This window comes from Salvia hispanica, chromosome 4, assembly GCF_029641045.1.
Source record: "Salvia hispanica isolate PSC_SH4W2 chromosome 4, Shi_PSC_v1, whole genome shotgun sequence".
Classification (NCBI taxonomy): domain Eukaryota; kingdom Viridiplantae; phylum Streptophyta; class Magnoliopsida; order Lamiales; family Lamiaceae; genus Salvia; species Salvia hispanica.
In genome coordinates, this window is record NC_142695.1 from 5,156,331 (window position 1) to 5,172,801 (window position 16,471).

The 16,471-nt window shown below is 39.1% G+C and overlaps 1 protein-coding gene across 1 annotated transcript; it reads left to right on the plus strand.

The window, feature by feature from the left end:
• The first annotated feature begins 11,309 nt into the window (after nt 1-11,309).
• Nucleotides 11,310-14,556, plus strand: LOC148927119 (uncharacterized). The gene is made up of 2 exons (XM_089056044.1): nt 11,310-11,360; nt 13,936-14,556. The coding sequence occupies exons 1-2, from the start codon at nt 11,310-11,312 to the stop codon at nt 14,554-14,556; spliced, it is 672 nt and encodes a 223-aa protein (XP_088912170.1).
• The last annotated feature ends 1,915 nt before the right edge of the window (nt 14,557-16,471 follow it).

The window sequence follows — 16,471 nt, forward strand, 5'->3', positions numbered from 1 at the left end:
AACTTCACTTTTGGGAGTCGACTTTGATGTTGATGATGTTTAACTGCTTATCGCTCATGGATCTGAGTTTAGCTGTTTAAATTCAAGTTACTTTTGCTTAGATCTCTCTAATGTTAGCGTAATTCTTAAATTGCTATGTCGATCTCTGCTTATTTCGTTATTGAGGTGTTTGATGTGGAATTGGGTGACAGATCTGTGGTTGATTGAGTGTTCGGAGCTTAAATTTGTAAATCTGACGTGATGGAGAATTTCTTCTGTTTGGAGTCCGTGTCGGACGCTTGGATCCGGAGTGGATTTAGCGTCTGAAGTTGGTTTTGGCGTGTGAAAGAAACAGTAGTTGATAGACTTGTTTTATTTCCTTTGTTTTCTATTTCACTTCGTCTATTTATGCAGATCTGTTAAGTTCTTCGTTATTTATGCAACCTACTTCCCTATACTAGGTTTAGCAAAGTGGTTGAGGGTTTTTGAAGCGGGGAAGTACTTGTGTGTCCGACGACCGGGATTCCGCACAACCTACGAGTTCCTAGACCAAGTGATCTAGTGGACTTGCTGGATCTGGGGAACCTGCCTTATTTGAATATCGCAACACTGCACACACACCACACTTGTACTGTCACATCCACACGTAGCTTCAAGTGGCGCCGTTGCCGGGGTTGGATGGCGTTTGCTGTTATTAAGGATTTGTTGTAAATATTCTAATTTTTGTTATTTTCTTTCTCCCTGATAGTTTATGAAAGCGGGCTTCCAATCTGGAAGTTGGGCAAGTTCATCTGGAGCAGGGAGTGGCCAGCACGAGTGGCGAATCAAGGAATCTACATCTACCATCACTACTAGATCAGGATTGAGAACGGAAGATCCATTCCCGTTCGAGTCAGAAAGTGAAAAGGAGTGGAATTCATCGACAGAGGAGAATCCAGGGACATCAACAGAACCAGAGCAATCCGAAACCGAGGAGGAGAAGGACCCACATATGGCTCATCTACTAGACCCCGATCCGGAAATAGGGTCGCTCACCGCACATCTTGACGGTGAACCTGCTCATGCTATAGTTTCGAATCCACGACGGAGGTCTATCGACATCAAAACAAATGTGCTTGGAGTTCTACATACTTTCTCTGGGCGTAGGAATGAATGCCCTTATGAATTTCTGAACGAGTTCAGTAAACTATGCAGCATTCAGAAGCGACCCAACGAGGCAACAGAAGAGGACTACCGTCTTCGAGCAATTCCGTTTGCTCTCAAAGGGGAGGCGAACACTTGGCTGCTGAGGCTTCCACCGGACTCGATCAACACGTGGAAGGATTTTAAACTGGAATTTTTGGATTACTTTTTTCCATCTAATAAGACGAATGCCTTGAAGAAGGAGATTCAGGAGTGCAAACAAGAATATGATGAGTCCCTAAGTTCTTATTGGTCCCGCTTCAAGGGGCTGGTGGATGCTTGTCCAAACCACAGGATGATAGAAGCGGAGACTTACTATTTGTTCTATGAAGGTGCAAACCCTGAATCAAAGGACTTGATGAACTCCTCGAGCGGGGGAAATTTTACTAAGAACAAAGCAAGTGAAGCCAGGGAAACGCTGGGGAGACTGATTGAGGCAAAGAAGGCCTATGATAACCCGCGAAGCATATTGAGGAGAGGATCAGCTAATGCAGTGATGGATCAAGAAGACAAGAAGGTGGAAGTACTTGTGTGTCTGACGACCGGGATTCCGCACAACCTACGAGTTCCTAGACCAAGTGATCTAGTGGACTTGCTGGATCTGGGGAACCTGCCTTATTTGAATATCGCAACACTGCACACACACCACACTTGTACTGTCACATCCACACGTAGCTTCAAATACCTACATATTGGTTGCAGTTATGTATCTAAGTGGATAGAAGCTAAGGCCACCACAACTTGCGAATCAAAGGAGGTGGCGAAATTTCTCAAGGATAACATTTTCAACAGATACGGAGTTCCTAGAGCCATCATCTCAGACCAAGGAACACATTTCTGTAATCGCACCATCGAGGCTTTGATGAAGAAATATGATGTACACCATCGAGTGTCAACTCCTTACCATCCTCAGTCTAATGGCCAGGCAGAGATTTCTAATCGCGAGATCAAGGCGATATTGGAGAAAACAGTTAATCCGTCAAGGAAAGACTGGAGCAAAAGACTCGGGGACGCATTGTGGGCCTACAGAACTGCTTTTAAAACACCTATTGGAATGTCACCCTACAGGCTTGTGTTTGGTAAGACGTGTCACTTGCCTGTAGGAATTGAACACAAGGCATACTGGGCAGTGAAGGAAATGAACATGAAGCCGATAGCATGCGAAGAAGAGAGGAAGTTGCAATTGCAAGAGTTGGAGGAACTTCGGCTGGAGTCGTTTGAATCTGCCATGTGGTACAAAGAAAGAACGAAGTTATGGCACGATAAAAACCTCCGGGTCAAGGAACTTCATGTGGGACAGAAAGTGCTCCTTTTTCAGTCTCGGCTTAAGCTCATGCCAGGGAAACTGAAGTCTAAATGGATTGGCCCATACATCATCGTTGGCATCCGAGCAAATGGAGCAGTAGAGATCCAGGGAAGTGCTCCAAACTCTGTTCCTTTCCTTGTAAACGGTCATAGAGTGAAAGTCTATAGGGATAATTCTGAGTTGTGTGTTGTGGACGAGATTCCACTACACACACTCCCTATTATTGCCTAAAAGGACGAGGGTAATTTCCGATGAATTCCTGGGTCAAGGGGTAAGCTGATAATTTTGAAAATTCACAACTAAACCAGGGAATCTCGGAAATACAACATGTAAATAGTTTAATTTTTCTCTAAAAAAATAAAGGGGGGGAAAACGATGAAAAAAAAAATGTACTTATGTGTATATAATTTCGAAGCACCAGACTCCTAGGGGAACCCGTATTTTATGCCCTAACCTCGACCCAGGGGTCTGGAATCTTCAAATTTTATTTTGTAGGGCATGGTCGAGGGGATTCGCCAGGAGAGAGCCTGAAGGAAGGAGTCAAGGAGGGAAAGGATATTTTGAATTTCAAATTCTGGCCGATAATTATGGGAGACGTACGGTTGCTTACATCACGCCTGCAACCGCACCATCTTTTCACCAGAAAAGGCAACCGTCGTCCTTCTCTCTCCATCATTCCTCATTAGACAAAAAAATTGTGTTTGCTCTTCCTTCTCTCTTCATTCACTCTCTCTCTAAAAGACAGACGAAACCCTAACAACAAAATCGCCCAGTTCTTTTCGTTTTCTTTCAGATCTATACCGATGGATTCGACCAAGGGAACTGAGTATGACCCCACTTTGTTGGCCGAATTAACACAGAAGGTGGGAAGCATAGAGAAAGCGAAGGAGGTGTACGCCCTATTCACCGCCAGTCTGATGCCGTCTGCGCCGACTGTACCATCACTGCCAATTCCGGCGGATTCGGCCGCAACACCGGCAAATCTCTCTGAAACAAGATCGCAAGTCGCAGAACTACCTCATGCAAGGGGCGTTTCGCAAGTAGCGGAGACAGAGGAGGTTTTACACAGGCAATCTGAGGACGGTGAACAGACGCGTGACGAGACCTTGAAGGAGACAGAAGGTACTGTACCAGAGAACCCTAATCTTGAGGGTAGGGAAATGTATGAGGGGGAAACCCCTACTGCTGATGAAATTCTTGAGGGGGAAACCCCTGTTGCTGTTGAAATATGTGAGGGGGAAACCCCTGTTGTGTTTGAAGTTCTTGAGGGGGAAACCCCAGTTTCTGTTGAAATTGCTGAGGGGGAGACCCCTGTATTTGAGAAGGCTGTTGAGGGGGAAACCCCTATGTTTGAAACAACTACTGAGGGGGACACCCCTATTCCAAGAGATGTCAGGGGGGAGAACCCCATCTATATCGAGGGGGCAACCCCGATGGTGGTTGAAGAGGGGGAAACCCCAGAAAAGCTGTTGGCAGAGTCAGATCTATATTTGACGGCGGAGCCGGAGCCCGAGGAAGGGCTAAAATTGATCGTGGAGCTGGTTGATGACCAGCAAACAAGTGAGCCCAAGATTGATGAAAGGGCCGAACGGCGGCGCACCACCAAAACTCTCTTCTATTCTTTAGGAGACAAGATGAAGGCGGAGCCGGAGGAAGCAGATGAGGCCATGCCAAGTGAAGAGATCGAGGAGCTGCGGAAGGAAGTCCAGGACATGAAAAAGGAGATGCAGATAATGCGCAAGGATATGATGAAGGAACTCGGTGGGATAAGGAACGAATTGATGGGAAATCGGGAGGCAGTGCAGACCCTGAGGGGAAATATTGCTGATTTGATAGGATGACGGAAGCGGTGGAGTTTTCAATGAAAATGTTGAAGTGGATGCAGCAGACGCTCCCCTTGACCCAGTTGAGGACAACTCCTGGGTCCAGCAGTGAAGTCAGGCAGCCCACCCATAGCAGTCCCTCGGTCAAGCGACCACAGCAGTCGCTTCAGATGATCTCCCCGACCATTCCCGTGCAAGTTCCAGTCCCACCAAAATCAAAATTGATCATGAGAAAGTCAGTACCGGAAATCCCAGAGCAGAAGGAAGAAGAGCTGGAGCAGCCAGCTAGGAAGAAGGTGAAAGTGACCGAGTGAGTGAACCTAACAATTGGGTAAGTAGAGAGCTATCTTGACAAACTGACAGATTGGCTAGGTAAAGGAAGGGAAAGGGCCTATTTGGAGGAGTGCAAACTAATGGAATGACCTTAATCTTGTGGGGACAGATGCCTAAAAATTGAAACTAGCTCATGTATATATGTGTGTTTGTGTGATTTTCTTATATTTCTTAGTCTTTCTTGTGTCTAGGTCTAGGAGTCGGTCAAGAGATAACCTCGCTTGAAGTTTGCCTTATTCTTTTTCTTTTCTTGTCTTTACACTTGAGGACAAGTATGGTTTAAGTGTGAGCAGTTTGATAAGGCTAATTTCATGCATCGGTATATGCAAAAAAATGTTATAATTTGCTGGGTCTAACACGTTTCCTAAGCCAGGTGTGTGAAGAAAAAACGCTAGATCATAAGAAGGAGATGGTCTAGCGAGAGGAAGGAATGAAAAATGAGCAGAATTTACAAGGAAAAGTGGCGTGACAGAGGAGTCTACAGCTGAGGGCAACAAAGTCATTATCAATACCTCGCCGGGCCCACTAAAACGCCTATAAATAGAGAAGAGCATGCAGCGCAGGATATAGTTTTTTACTCTTCTTAGCTCATACATTTATACACACACTTGGGAAAAATTCTAGGGATAATCGTGATAAGGGGGGTACTTTCTAAAGATCTCGAGTTTGGTAACACCGTCCTAGTGAGGGCGAAGATACAATTGTTTTAGTTTCAGCTGTTTTTGCTAGTTTCCACCGTCGAACTTCACTTTTGGGAGTCGACTTTGATGCTGATGATGTTTAACTGCTTATCGCTTATGGATCTGAGTTTAGCTGTTTAATTTCAAGTTATTTTGCTTAGATCTCTCTACTGTTAGCGTAATTCTTAAATTGCTATGTAGATCTCTGCTTATTTCATTATTGAGGTGTTTGATGTGGAATTTGGTGACAGATCTGTGGTTGATTGAGTGTTCGGAGCTTAAATTTGTAAATCTGACGTGATGGAGAATTTCTTCTGTTTGGAGTTCGTGTCGGACGCTTGGATCCGGAGTGGATTTAGCGTCTGAAGTTGGTTTTAGCGTGTGAAAGAAACAGTAGTTGATAGACTTGTTTTATTTCCTTTGTTTTCTATTTCACTTCGTCTAGCTATGCAGATCTGTTAAGTTCTTCGTTATTTATGCATAGATTTGATTTCAAGTTAGTAGCCCTGTTATTGATTTGCTTATGTGTTTTCTCAAGAAGTTTTATGCGAATTTGGTTGTAGAAGACGATGTCACTGTCAGTTAGTACGAGAGTTAGTTATTCTGCTACTTTCCAGTCGTACTCTGCTTTTTCTTAGATGTGGTCCCACCGTAGAATTATCTCCTAGGTCTAGCTGTTAGGTTAAGTTTCTTTCTAATATTCCCAAGTCAAGTTAATTTTAATTTTCCTCAACCCAAGAAAATGCGTGGCAGCAGCCAACACCAAAAATACTCCCAAATCCTTGATTACGAGTCTTACGCATCCTTCTCTGTGGGATCGATCCCTACTTCCCTATACTAGGTTTAGTAAAGTGGTTGAGGGTTTTTGAAGCGGGGAAGTACTTGTGTGTCCGACGACCGGGATTCCCCACATCCTACGAGTTCCTAGACCAAGTGATCTAGTGGACTTGCTGGATCTGGGGATCCTGCCTTATTTGAATATCGCAACACTGCACACACACTACACTTGTACTGTCACATCTTCAGTAGCTTCAAGGACTAAGAAGACATCAATCCCACAGTGTATCCAACAGTTATAAAAAAAAGAATAACACAAAGAAAAGATACACAAGGGAAGATACCTGACCACTTTACCTATCCAGAATCCATGTGGAGTTTCCTAATGCAGTAGAGCATCTTCTCCACAGGGAGACACTTAGTCCCCATGTCAGCAGGGTTATGATCAGTATGGATCTTTTCCAGCTGAACCTCACCTTTTTCCACTATGTCTCTGATAAAATGAAATCTGACATCAATGTGCTTGGTCTTGTCATAGAACACAGGATTCTTGCACACTTGTATGGCTGACTGGCTGTCAGAATAAACCACAATGGGTTGCTTGAGGAACTTAAGTTCCCCCATAACCCCTTTCAACCAAAGTGCTTCCTTCATTGCTTCAGTGATTGCAATGTACTCAGATTCAGTAGTGGATAAGGCCACAATGTGTTGCAATTGAGACTTCCAGCTAATGCAAGATCCACCAAGTGTAAAAACATAAGAGGTGGTGGACTTCCTCTTATCCCTATCATTTGCATTGAATCTACAAAACCACAAAGGTTAGTATCATCTGTACACTTAGAAAAATTCAAACCATAATGAGCAGTATGCTTAAGGTATCTCAGTAACCACTTAAGAGCTTCCCAATGTGGCTGTCCAAGATTGGACATGTATCTAGATAGGCATGACACAGAGTAAGCAATGTTAGGCCTTGTGCTCACCATCAAGTACATAACAGACCCAATAGCATTAGAGTATGGAATACTCTTCATCTTTTGGATCTCACTTTCATCCTTAGGACACTGATCCCTACTAAGAATGAAGTGGGCAGCCAAGGGAACAGTGGATGACTTTGCATCCACCATATTAAACTTACTAAGAATCTTCTTCACATAGGTACTTTGGTGAAGAGTCAGCTCCTTCTTCTTCCTGTTTCTAACAATGTCAATACCCAGAATTTTCTGAGCATCCCCTAAGTCCTTCATGTCAAAGTTAGTACTCAACATATCTTGAACACTTTTAACAGTAACAGAACTAGGACTCATAATAAGCATGTCATCAACATATAGAAGAAGGAACACTGGAACAGATTGGAGATTTTCGAAATAAAGACAGTGATCAAAGGCACTTCTAGTAAAACCCATAGATTGCATGCACTAATCAAACTTAATATTCCATCTCCTAGGTGACTGCTTCAGCCCATACAAAGCCTTTTTCAAGAGACACACATGATCAGGGTATTTAGGGTCAACAAACCCCTCAGGTTGGCTCATGTAAATAGGCTTATCAAGATCCCCATGCAAAAAAGCTGTCTTAACATCCATTTGCTTAAGATCCCAGTCAAAAAAGGCACATAATGCAAGCATTAACCTAACAGTTGTAAATTTTACCACAGGAGCAAAGATCTCTGTGTAATCCACTCCCTCCTGTTGAGTGAAGCCCTTGGCTACCAACCTAGCCTTATATCTTAAGCCATTGAGCTCCTGCTTTAGCTTGAATAGCCACCTGCACTCAACAATAGTACAATCTTTAGGTTTAGGAACTAAAATCCAAGTTTTATTCAACATTAAAGACTTCATTTCATCTTCCATGACCAAAAGCCACTTAGGATAAAACATGGACTTAAAGGCCTGCTTATATGACTGGGGCTCATCTCCATCTGATTCATGAACATTGAAAGCCAAAGCTATCAGATTCATTTCATCACTGAATCTCTTTGGAGCTTTCACATTTGTCCTCCTTGCTCTATACCTGGCCAAGACATAGTTAGGGGGAACAATAACAGAATCAGATTGATCAGTATTATCAGTGTTTTGAGCCTCAATTGGGTCATTTTGAGGAACTTCAGGAGCAGCCCCTGAGTCATTCTGCAAAAAATTGTCAATTTGTACAAACTCAGGAGGTCTTGCACCCTCCACCTCATTTGAAGTGAACTCCACCTCATTTGAAGTCTCCTTGGGATCAGAACCAGTAGAGTCAACCAAGCATGGGAATTCAGATTCATTGAAGATCACATCTCTGCTCACAGTGACTCTAAAGCCAGGCTCATCCCTCAGCCATACCCTGTAACCTTTCACACCATCTAGATATCCCAAGAATACACACTTCCTGGACCTTGGCTCCAGCGTATCTGTCTTTGAATGGACAAAGGCACTGCATCAAAAAACTTTCAAGTGAGAAATATTAACAGGTTTTCCCCAAAAAACAGACTCAGGACATTCTCCCTTAAGAGGGACAGAGGGGGACCTATTAACTAAATAAGCAGCAATGTTAATAGCTTCTCCCCAAAACTTTTTTGACAAACCACTCAAAGAAAGAAGACATCTGACCCTATCTAACAAAGTCCTATTCATTCTTTCAGCAACCCCATTCTGTTGAGGAGTATAGGGAACAGTCTTATGTCTCCTAATACCAGACTTAACACATAAATCATTCAACTGTTGGTTGCAAAATTCCAGGCCATTGTCAGTCCTAAGGGTTCTAACCTTCTTCCTAGTTTGGTTCTCAATCAAACATAGCTAGTTCTGAAACCTTTCAAAGACATCAGATTTATTCTTCAACAAGAACACCCAAACCTTTCTTGAAAAGTCATCAACAATAGATAGGAAATAAGAGCACCCCCCATAAGTAGTAACAGAAGCTGGCCCCCACACATCAGCATGCAGATAATCAAGAACATCAGTGCTGGAACAAGTAGGCACAGAAGAGGGAAAAACAACTCTATGTTGTATCACAGAAAGGTAAAGGCATGTGTTGGGGTTTGTATACTAAAAGATGCTTCGAGCGTACATGCCTTTGTACAGTCAGCTTGTGCATGTATACGAGAAACGCCACATCCACTTGTTTACCTATTTATGAGAATAAATAATATAATATAAATGGTTTATTATTGAAATATGATAAACAAGTCTAAGGCTTTTTACTAAGAAGGTCAAGTAGGGAAATTCGATGAATCTCCTTATGAGTTTTCCAGTAGGGGACTTGGCCAGATCTAGTAAGAAGAAAAACGTATTCACAACCTAGATAGGCTTTGGCTACCTATTGGAACGGTTGCGGTGTTTGTGATAATTCTCTCTTACCTAAGATGAGATTAGTAACACCGGTGTGGTAAAGCACTGAAAGGATCTAATCCGAAATGTATTCTTTATTGCTATCTACTGAAAGAATATATTTCAAGAAAGTTTAGTATTTTCTAGTCTATGATATTAATATCAATATTGTTTATTCAATCAAACGCCACTTTGACTTATCAATATGTGAGAGTTTGTACGTAACTCAAGTTCATGATATCTTGGGTGGTAGTAATTGAATAACATGAAGGTATTGGAATATTATTTCATAGAATTCGCGTGCCCAGTGTGGTATGATTAAATCCCTAAAAGGGTGATCCCCAATGAGGTGTTTGAAAGAGGAATTTATTATTCAGAAATCTGCGCAGTTGGAATTTATTCCACGAATAATAAATAAAGTTTCAAACTAGAAAAACTCTTTGGAGAATTAATTTAATTCTAGTCACATAGCAGACAAAAGAATTAAATTGACGGATCAAGATAATCTTAAATGCGGGAAATATTATAAAATAAAATGGACCCAAGTTATTTGTAATTTGGTGATTTAAGTGGGAGTGCAATATTATTCTTTGGTGGAATAAAATAATATTCCATTGATAATATATTAAATCATGGGTCATTTGATTTAATTAGCAATTTATCTAATGGGTGAGCCCAACACTTAAGTCATTCCATGGATCCCCAACCTAGCCCAACAAGTCCATTATAAATAGTGATGAGATGTGGAAACCCTAGCACACCACAAGTCACCTCTCTAAACCCTAACCCTAGCCGCCGATCACTCGGCCTCTCTCTCTCCTTCTTGCCTCGATTTTCGAGCCATAGAACAAGGAGATCTAGGGTTTTGGTTTGATCTTGTCTTGTTCATTCTAATCCATAGAATTGAATCGAGATAGATAGTTTGGTGTAGTGTTCCTCCTAGATCTCATCAAGACTATATTGATTATCTAAGATCCGCCCACACGGATGGAGAATCAAGGACTAGGGAATAGGTTGGAAGATTCACGGTCGATAAACCAAGGATCTCCGGGTGGTGCAGCTAGCAACTTCGATCCTATGATGGATCAAGAAGAGGTAACAATCGAATCTACATCAAATTGCATGATTATGTGTTTATTTGATGTTATATCTATAGATCTATGTAAATTGCATGAAATTGGAGTCGAATGCATAATCATCTAAATAGATCCGGTCAAGGACCTGTTTGGTTTCCGTGTCTTCCGCTGCGGTAGTCCCAACAACTGGTATCAGAGCCAATTTTTAGGCTCTGGTTATGTATTTGATTAATTGAATTTTTTAGAAAATTATAGTGTTAAAACTTGGGATTTTCGAAAATAATGCAATATGTGTTGGATCTATGTTTTTCTTGATTTTATTTTTGGATCTATGATATGATGTTCTAGATCGATGAAAGAATATTATGAATCTTGAATTTTATTCAAGTTTTTCACAAAAATATTCTAGATCTATGATGAACATCATTAGATCTATATATTCTAAGTAATATGTACTAGATTATATGTTTGTTGATTACATATATGTATGTGTTTAAGTGAATATATGTTTTTGAATCAAGAAATAAAGTGGTCCATGATTGAATACTTGGATCGATGAAAGAATATTATGAATCTCGAATTTAATTTGAGTTTTTCACAAGAATATTCTAGATCTAAGCAAGTATTCATAGATCTATAGTTTTATGTTCTTAATATGCAAGAATAATTTAAATTGCTTAAATGCTTGATATTTAAATGTGCATATGTGATGAACATAAAAGATTGTTACATATTAAGAAACGATTAATTGAGATTTAAGATCGCGGTCAAGCGAAGCGACCGCGATGAATCAAGTTGATTAAAATTGAAAAACGAATAAATGAATGCAAGGGTTTAAACCCTAGATGTGTTCAAGAACCGGGCTGCCTTCATCGGGGATCGCCGATCCAGATCTGGTGAGAAAAGGCGGCGGTGGCTACGGCTGGTCGGAGGAGTCAGCGACGGCGGCGGGCAGCAGCTCCGGCAGCCGCTGCATCGTCTTCGGACAGCAGCGCCGGGCAGCGGCAGCGGCGATCAGCTCCAGAACGCAGCAGCAGCGGCGTCGTCGTCTTCGGGCGACGGCGGGCAGTAACTCCGGCTGACAGCAGCGACTCAGGGCAGCTGCAGCGGCGTCGTCGTCTTCGGGCGGCGGCGGGAGGCAGTCAGCGGGCGGCGGCCACTCCAGTGGGAGCGTCACGGCGGAAACGCTGCAGTGACAGCAGCCCTTACTCCGGGCAGTGGCGACGCTCGCAGCAGCAACAGCGGCGCCGTCTTCGGGCGGCGGCGGCGGCTACTGCAGTGGGAGCAGCCGCGGGAGGCAGCGGAGGTCGGGCGCGGCAGCAGCGGCTGCCGCGAGGCCCGTGGCGGCCCAAACCCTAATTAGGGTTTTGGGTTGCGTCGTTGCGTCGTCTCGCTCTTCGTTTTTCATGTTTTCGTTTCTTAAGGCGCAAGCTATTTATAATTGTGGTTTAAAATCCTAAACCCAGAATAATTAAAATATTTTGTGGGAATTAGAATGATTTTGCAATTAAGTCAAGATTCTAATTTAAAAGAGAATAAATGACTTCTTTAAAAATTTGCCAATTGGAATAATTAGGTCAAATAAATTGATTTAATTTGTTAATTAGTTGATTTTGATGGATTCTTTCCATCTAGATAATATCATGATAATTAGCATAAGGAAATTCAATTTTTATTTGATCTAATTTTTGGCTTTTCCTTAATTGGATGGAATTTTAAAGAATATTCTCTTAATATGCTTTCATGTTTTAATTTTAAGGTTTAATTGAAATAGTCTTTATTTTAATTGGTGTGTTATGGAATTATTTCCTAGATATATACCTAAGGAAAAGACATGAGTTTTTCAATTGTTTTTAAACCTTTAAAATTTTCAAAAATTACATGTATAATAATTGGATGGATTTTAATTGGAATCCTATTCCTAGTTTGAATTTTGTCTTTAATATGATGTAGGTGAATTTTTATTTCATCTAGATAACATCGGCTTAATTAAAGAAGTGAAAAATTCATTTGGCATTAACATGCTACTTAAATCCTAAATTATTAAAGTGTTAAATAATTAATTGGATTTTAATTGGAATTCAATTCCTAGTTTAATTTGAATTTTATCTTTAATTTTGATGAAGGTGAATTTGTTTCATCTAGATAACATCAAATGTGATTTAAAGGTATGAAAATTCATAGAGCATTAATTTTGCTATTAAAATCCTTAATTATTTATTAAGTTGAATTTTGTCTTTAATTTTGATGAAGGTGAATTTTATTTCATCTAGAAAACATCATGTTGAATTAAAGATGTAATAAGATTCTTCTTGTCATATAATTTTATGAAAGCTAAGAGAAATTTTAATTCTCGAATTTAATTGGTGTGTTTTAAATGGATTTAGTCTTAATTGGATAAGTGCGGATTTATATATCCAAGTGGACATTTTAAATTAAGACTTAGCTAATCCTTTATGATATATACCTAGACATTAATTTTAGGATAAGGGTGAATTAATTCTATCTAAGTAAATCCTAATAGTATTAAAAGGTGATTCTAATAATCAAGATACGTTATTTTAACTAATAATGTATGATTGTTTAAGATTGGACTTAATGTCTAGATAATCTTGTTTATGTGGAGATAGAATTTTAATTCTATCTATTTATTTTAGATGCTTAATTAAATGATCAAGTTTCGTCATTATGTTTATGTGAACCTTATGTAAATGTGTTTACATGTTTTATTGATGAATGATGGATATTTAATTTGAGTTATGATTTTATTTGTTAAAATCTAGTTTAACTCGTGCATCGTCTATGTAATCATTGCCTTGCATGCATAGCTAGTACATGTTTAATTATTCTTTGAATGTGGATATCTGCCTTATCTGCTTAAGTGATAATTAAACTATTAAAACCACCAACAAGAAAATATGAAGCGATAATTACAACACGTTTGTATATGGCCTCCATAAAATTGGTCTTAGTGCGAAGTAGTGACCGGCCTGTCTTTACGGGAGGAACATTACCAGTTCGTAAGTTTTGACTTCTCTAGATAAAGGTTATTAAAATCGTAAAATTAGTTTTTCAGTAATATCGCGACTGGTCTTTACCGGAGCAATATTGCTGCGAAATTATAAGGATTGTATTTTAATAATGTTTAGAGGGAGCTATAGGAGGAGGTGCTTGTCCGGTTCGACCTTTCTTTAGAGGAGTTCACGCACAAGTAAAGAATCCTTAGTGCTTAATTTTATGGTTATACGCTTTAGCATTGTTAGTCAGTCATGCCATTCTTATGGTCTCTGGACTGTCTGTCGACATTGTGGCCAGTAAAAATAATGAATTTCTTGCATGAATAAGACTCGGCTTCCTAGTAGAAAAACGTTCGTGCTTGATTTTTGTGGATGTAAAATTGATGAATTGTTTTGTGGTCATTTGCAATTCTTTGAAATTTTACATGTTTATATTATTGGTATTTATTCTCAGCTTGAACGAAAGATGATTGACACTTGGGATATTTATTATGCCATACTTAGTTCAAGGAAGCGTGACTCTGAATTGTTTAAGGAATGGAAAAGTAAGCTTGATGTTGATCGTTTGATCAATGACTTGAGGTTGATTCTCAGCAAGAATCGTCCGCCCACATACCATCTACAAGGAGAGGACAAGGAGTTTCGTGATCAGTGGCATACCGCGGAATGTCATCTCAAGGGCTTCGTTTTAGCAAGTGTTGGCAATGCCCTTGAGAGGTTTGACGATCCCAAAAGGCCGTTGGTCAACAAGCCCACGTGGTTTGAAGAAAAGTCCTCTAAGATACGAGCTGGTATCGCTGTGAAGCATTTAAGGAATGATGTGTTTGAAGAGAGCCAAGACGTGGGGGTGTACGCCCTAGTCATGCTTGGCTACTTCAATAAACTTCACTTGTCGGGGGGGAAAATTGACCCAGAAACCCAACAGATAATGATCCTTGATGGGCTTCCAGATAGCTTTAATGAAGTCAGAGATGAAATTTTGTTTAGCGACAAAAGGTTTTCATTTTTGGAGCTTTATAACAAGCTTGTGGCTGCTCAAACTAAGACGAACAGAAGGGGTGGACTTTTGAGATGACCATGTTCAAGTCAGACAAGTTTATTTTGCTTTATTTACATTGTTGAATTTTTGAGGATTTTTGATACTTGTATATTGTTTGGTTTTGATATCATATGGATTATTGATATGGAATTTTTATTCCTAGTTTATCAATTGTGTTTTTGGATTATCGATGTCATTTTATAATGCTTGCATTATTAGATAAATGAAGTTTTGATTATCCAATTATTTATGACATCAAATGTAACATGGTTAATATCAAAATGTTTACTTGTGATTAAATTTGTTGATTCAATTATTATGAAGTTTTCTTCTAGAAATATTGATTATTAAGTTTCTTTAATCCTTAAGTCTTTTGAACCATTATTTTGTTGATGAGTCAATAGAACATTAATGTTCGACATGGATTCAATACAAAATAAAATGATCTAATGATCGCGTTTGTTCAAATAAAGGTGTAAGAAAAATAATCACAATAATTGATTACAAGACAAGTAAATTAAATTCAACTAGAGACACGATAAGTATTTATTATAAATACTAGAAATTCTTGTGTAGTAAATATATTGAGCACATTAAAATTATTTTAATGTTCCAAGCCAAGAGTTGACTATTTAATTAGTTATTGTTTTATTTATTTTGTTGTGAAAGTGATAATTAAAATAGTGGGAGCTTTTCTTAATGAATGATTAAATTATAAGTGTTTAATAAGAGCTTCATAGCTCATTTTATTAAACTAGGATGAATTTAACTCCAAGCACTATTTAAATTGTTTTAATAGCCTTAAAGAATATTGAGACTGGTATTTTTCTACTTTTATAAGTGGGAGCTAAATTTGTCTCATAGAATATTCATAAATGGAATTAAGGTAATGTTTGATAGAGTTGAAAGGGTTCACACCCGAATGAAAAAAGTGATGAATTGCACACTTTCTAAAACTCTAATAACATTAAAAGACATTTCCAAGTTAGCTATTAAAAATTAGAATCACTTTTGGATTTCCAAAGAAAGTTTTTCTAAAGATCACAACAAATGGTTAAATGAATGAACTCTTGGAATTTATGACTATAAAACAAAGAATGCAATCATTCGGTTTTATTTTGTCATAAGGACTAATTTCCAATTAGTCATTGTGATGAGGTAATTATGTTCATGCATAAATTTACATCACAAGTTATATAGCAAGGATAATACCAAGTTAAGTTGGTATTATATAATTAAAGTTTTGGGAATCATATTCGACATGATTAAAACTTTATATTTGCTATAAGTATTCTACTTTAATTAGTAGAAATTCAGAAGGATCAAAATAGTGGATTTTGATAGAGGAATATGTGTAAGTGCGCTTGAGAAAGGCACATAAAATTATTCCACTGGATCAAAGGGCCTAGAAATATTTTGATCAAATAATCGTGCTCCTTAGCAAGAATTAAGGTTATAAATTACAAGTATATTTTCGTTTTATGTACTCTAGCAAACTATGTTGGTAGATTCTTTTTTTAAAGAATTATGGTTTTGAGTATACTAAAAGATGCTTCGAGCGTACATGCCTTTGTACAGTCAGCTTGTGCATGTATACGAGAAACGCCACATCCACTTGTTTACCTATTTATGAGAATAAATAATATAATATAAATGGTTTATTATTGAAATATGATAAACAAGTCTAAGGCTTTTTACTAAGAAGGTCAAGTAGGGAAATTCGATGAATCTCCTTATGAGTTTTCCAGTAGGGGACTTGGCCAGATCTAGTAAGAAGAAAAACGTATTCACAACCTAGATAGGCTTTGGCTACCTATTGGAACGGTTGCGGTGTTTGTGATAATTCTCTCTTACCTAAGATGAGATTAGTAACACCGGTGTGGTAAAGCACTGAAAGGATCTAATCCGAAATGTATTCTTTATTGCTATCTACTGAAAGAATATATTTCAA

Coding starts and splice junctions, on each gene's coding strand:
- LOC148927119 (XM_089056044.1), top strand. CDS start 11,310: ATGTGTTCAAGAACCGGGCTGCCTTCATCGGGGATCGCCGATCCAGAT. Junction 11,361..13,935: donor GGATCGCCGATCCAGATCTG/GTGAGAAAAGGC, acceptor ATTTATTCTCAG/CTTGAACGAAAGATGATTGA.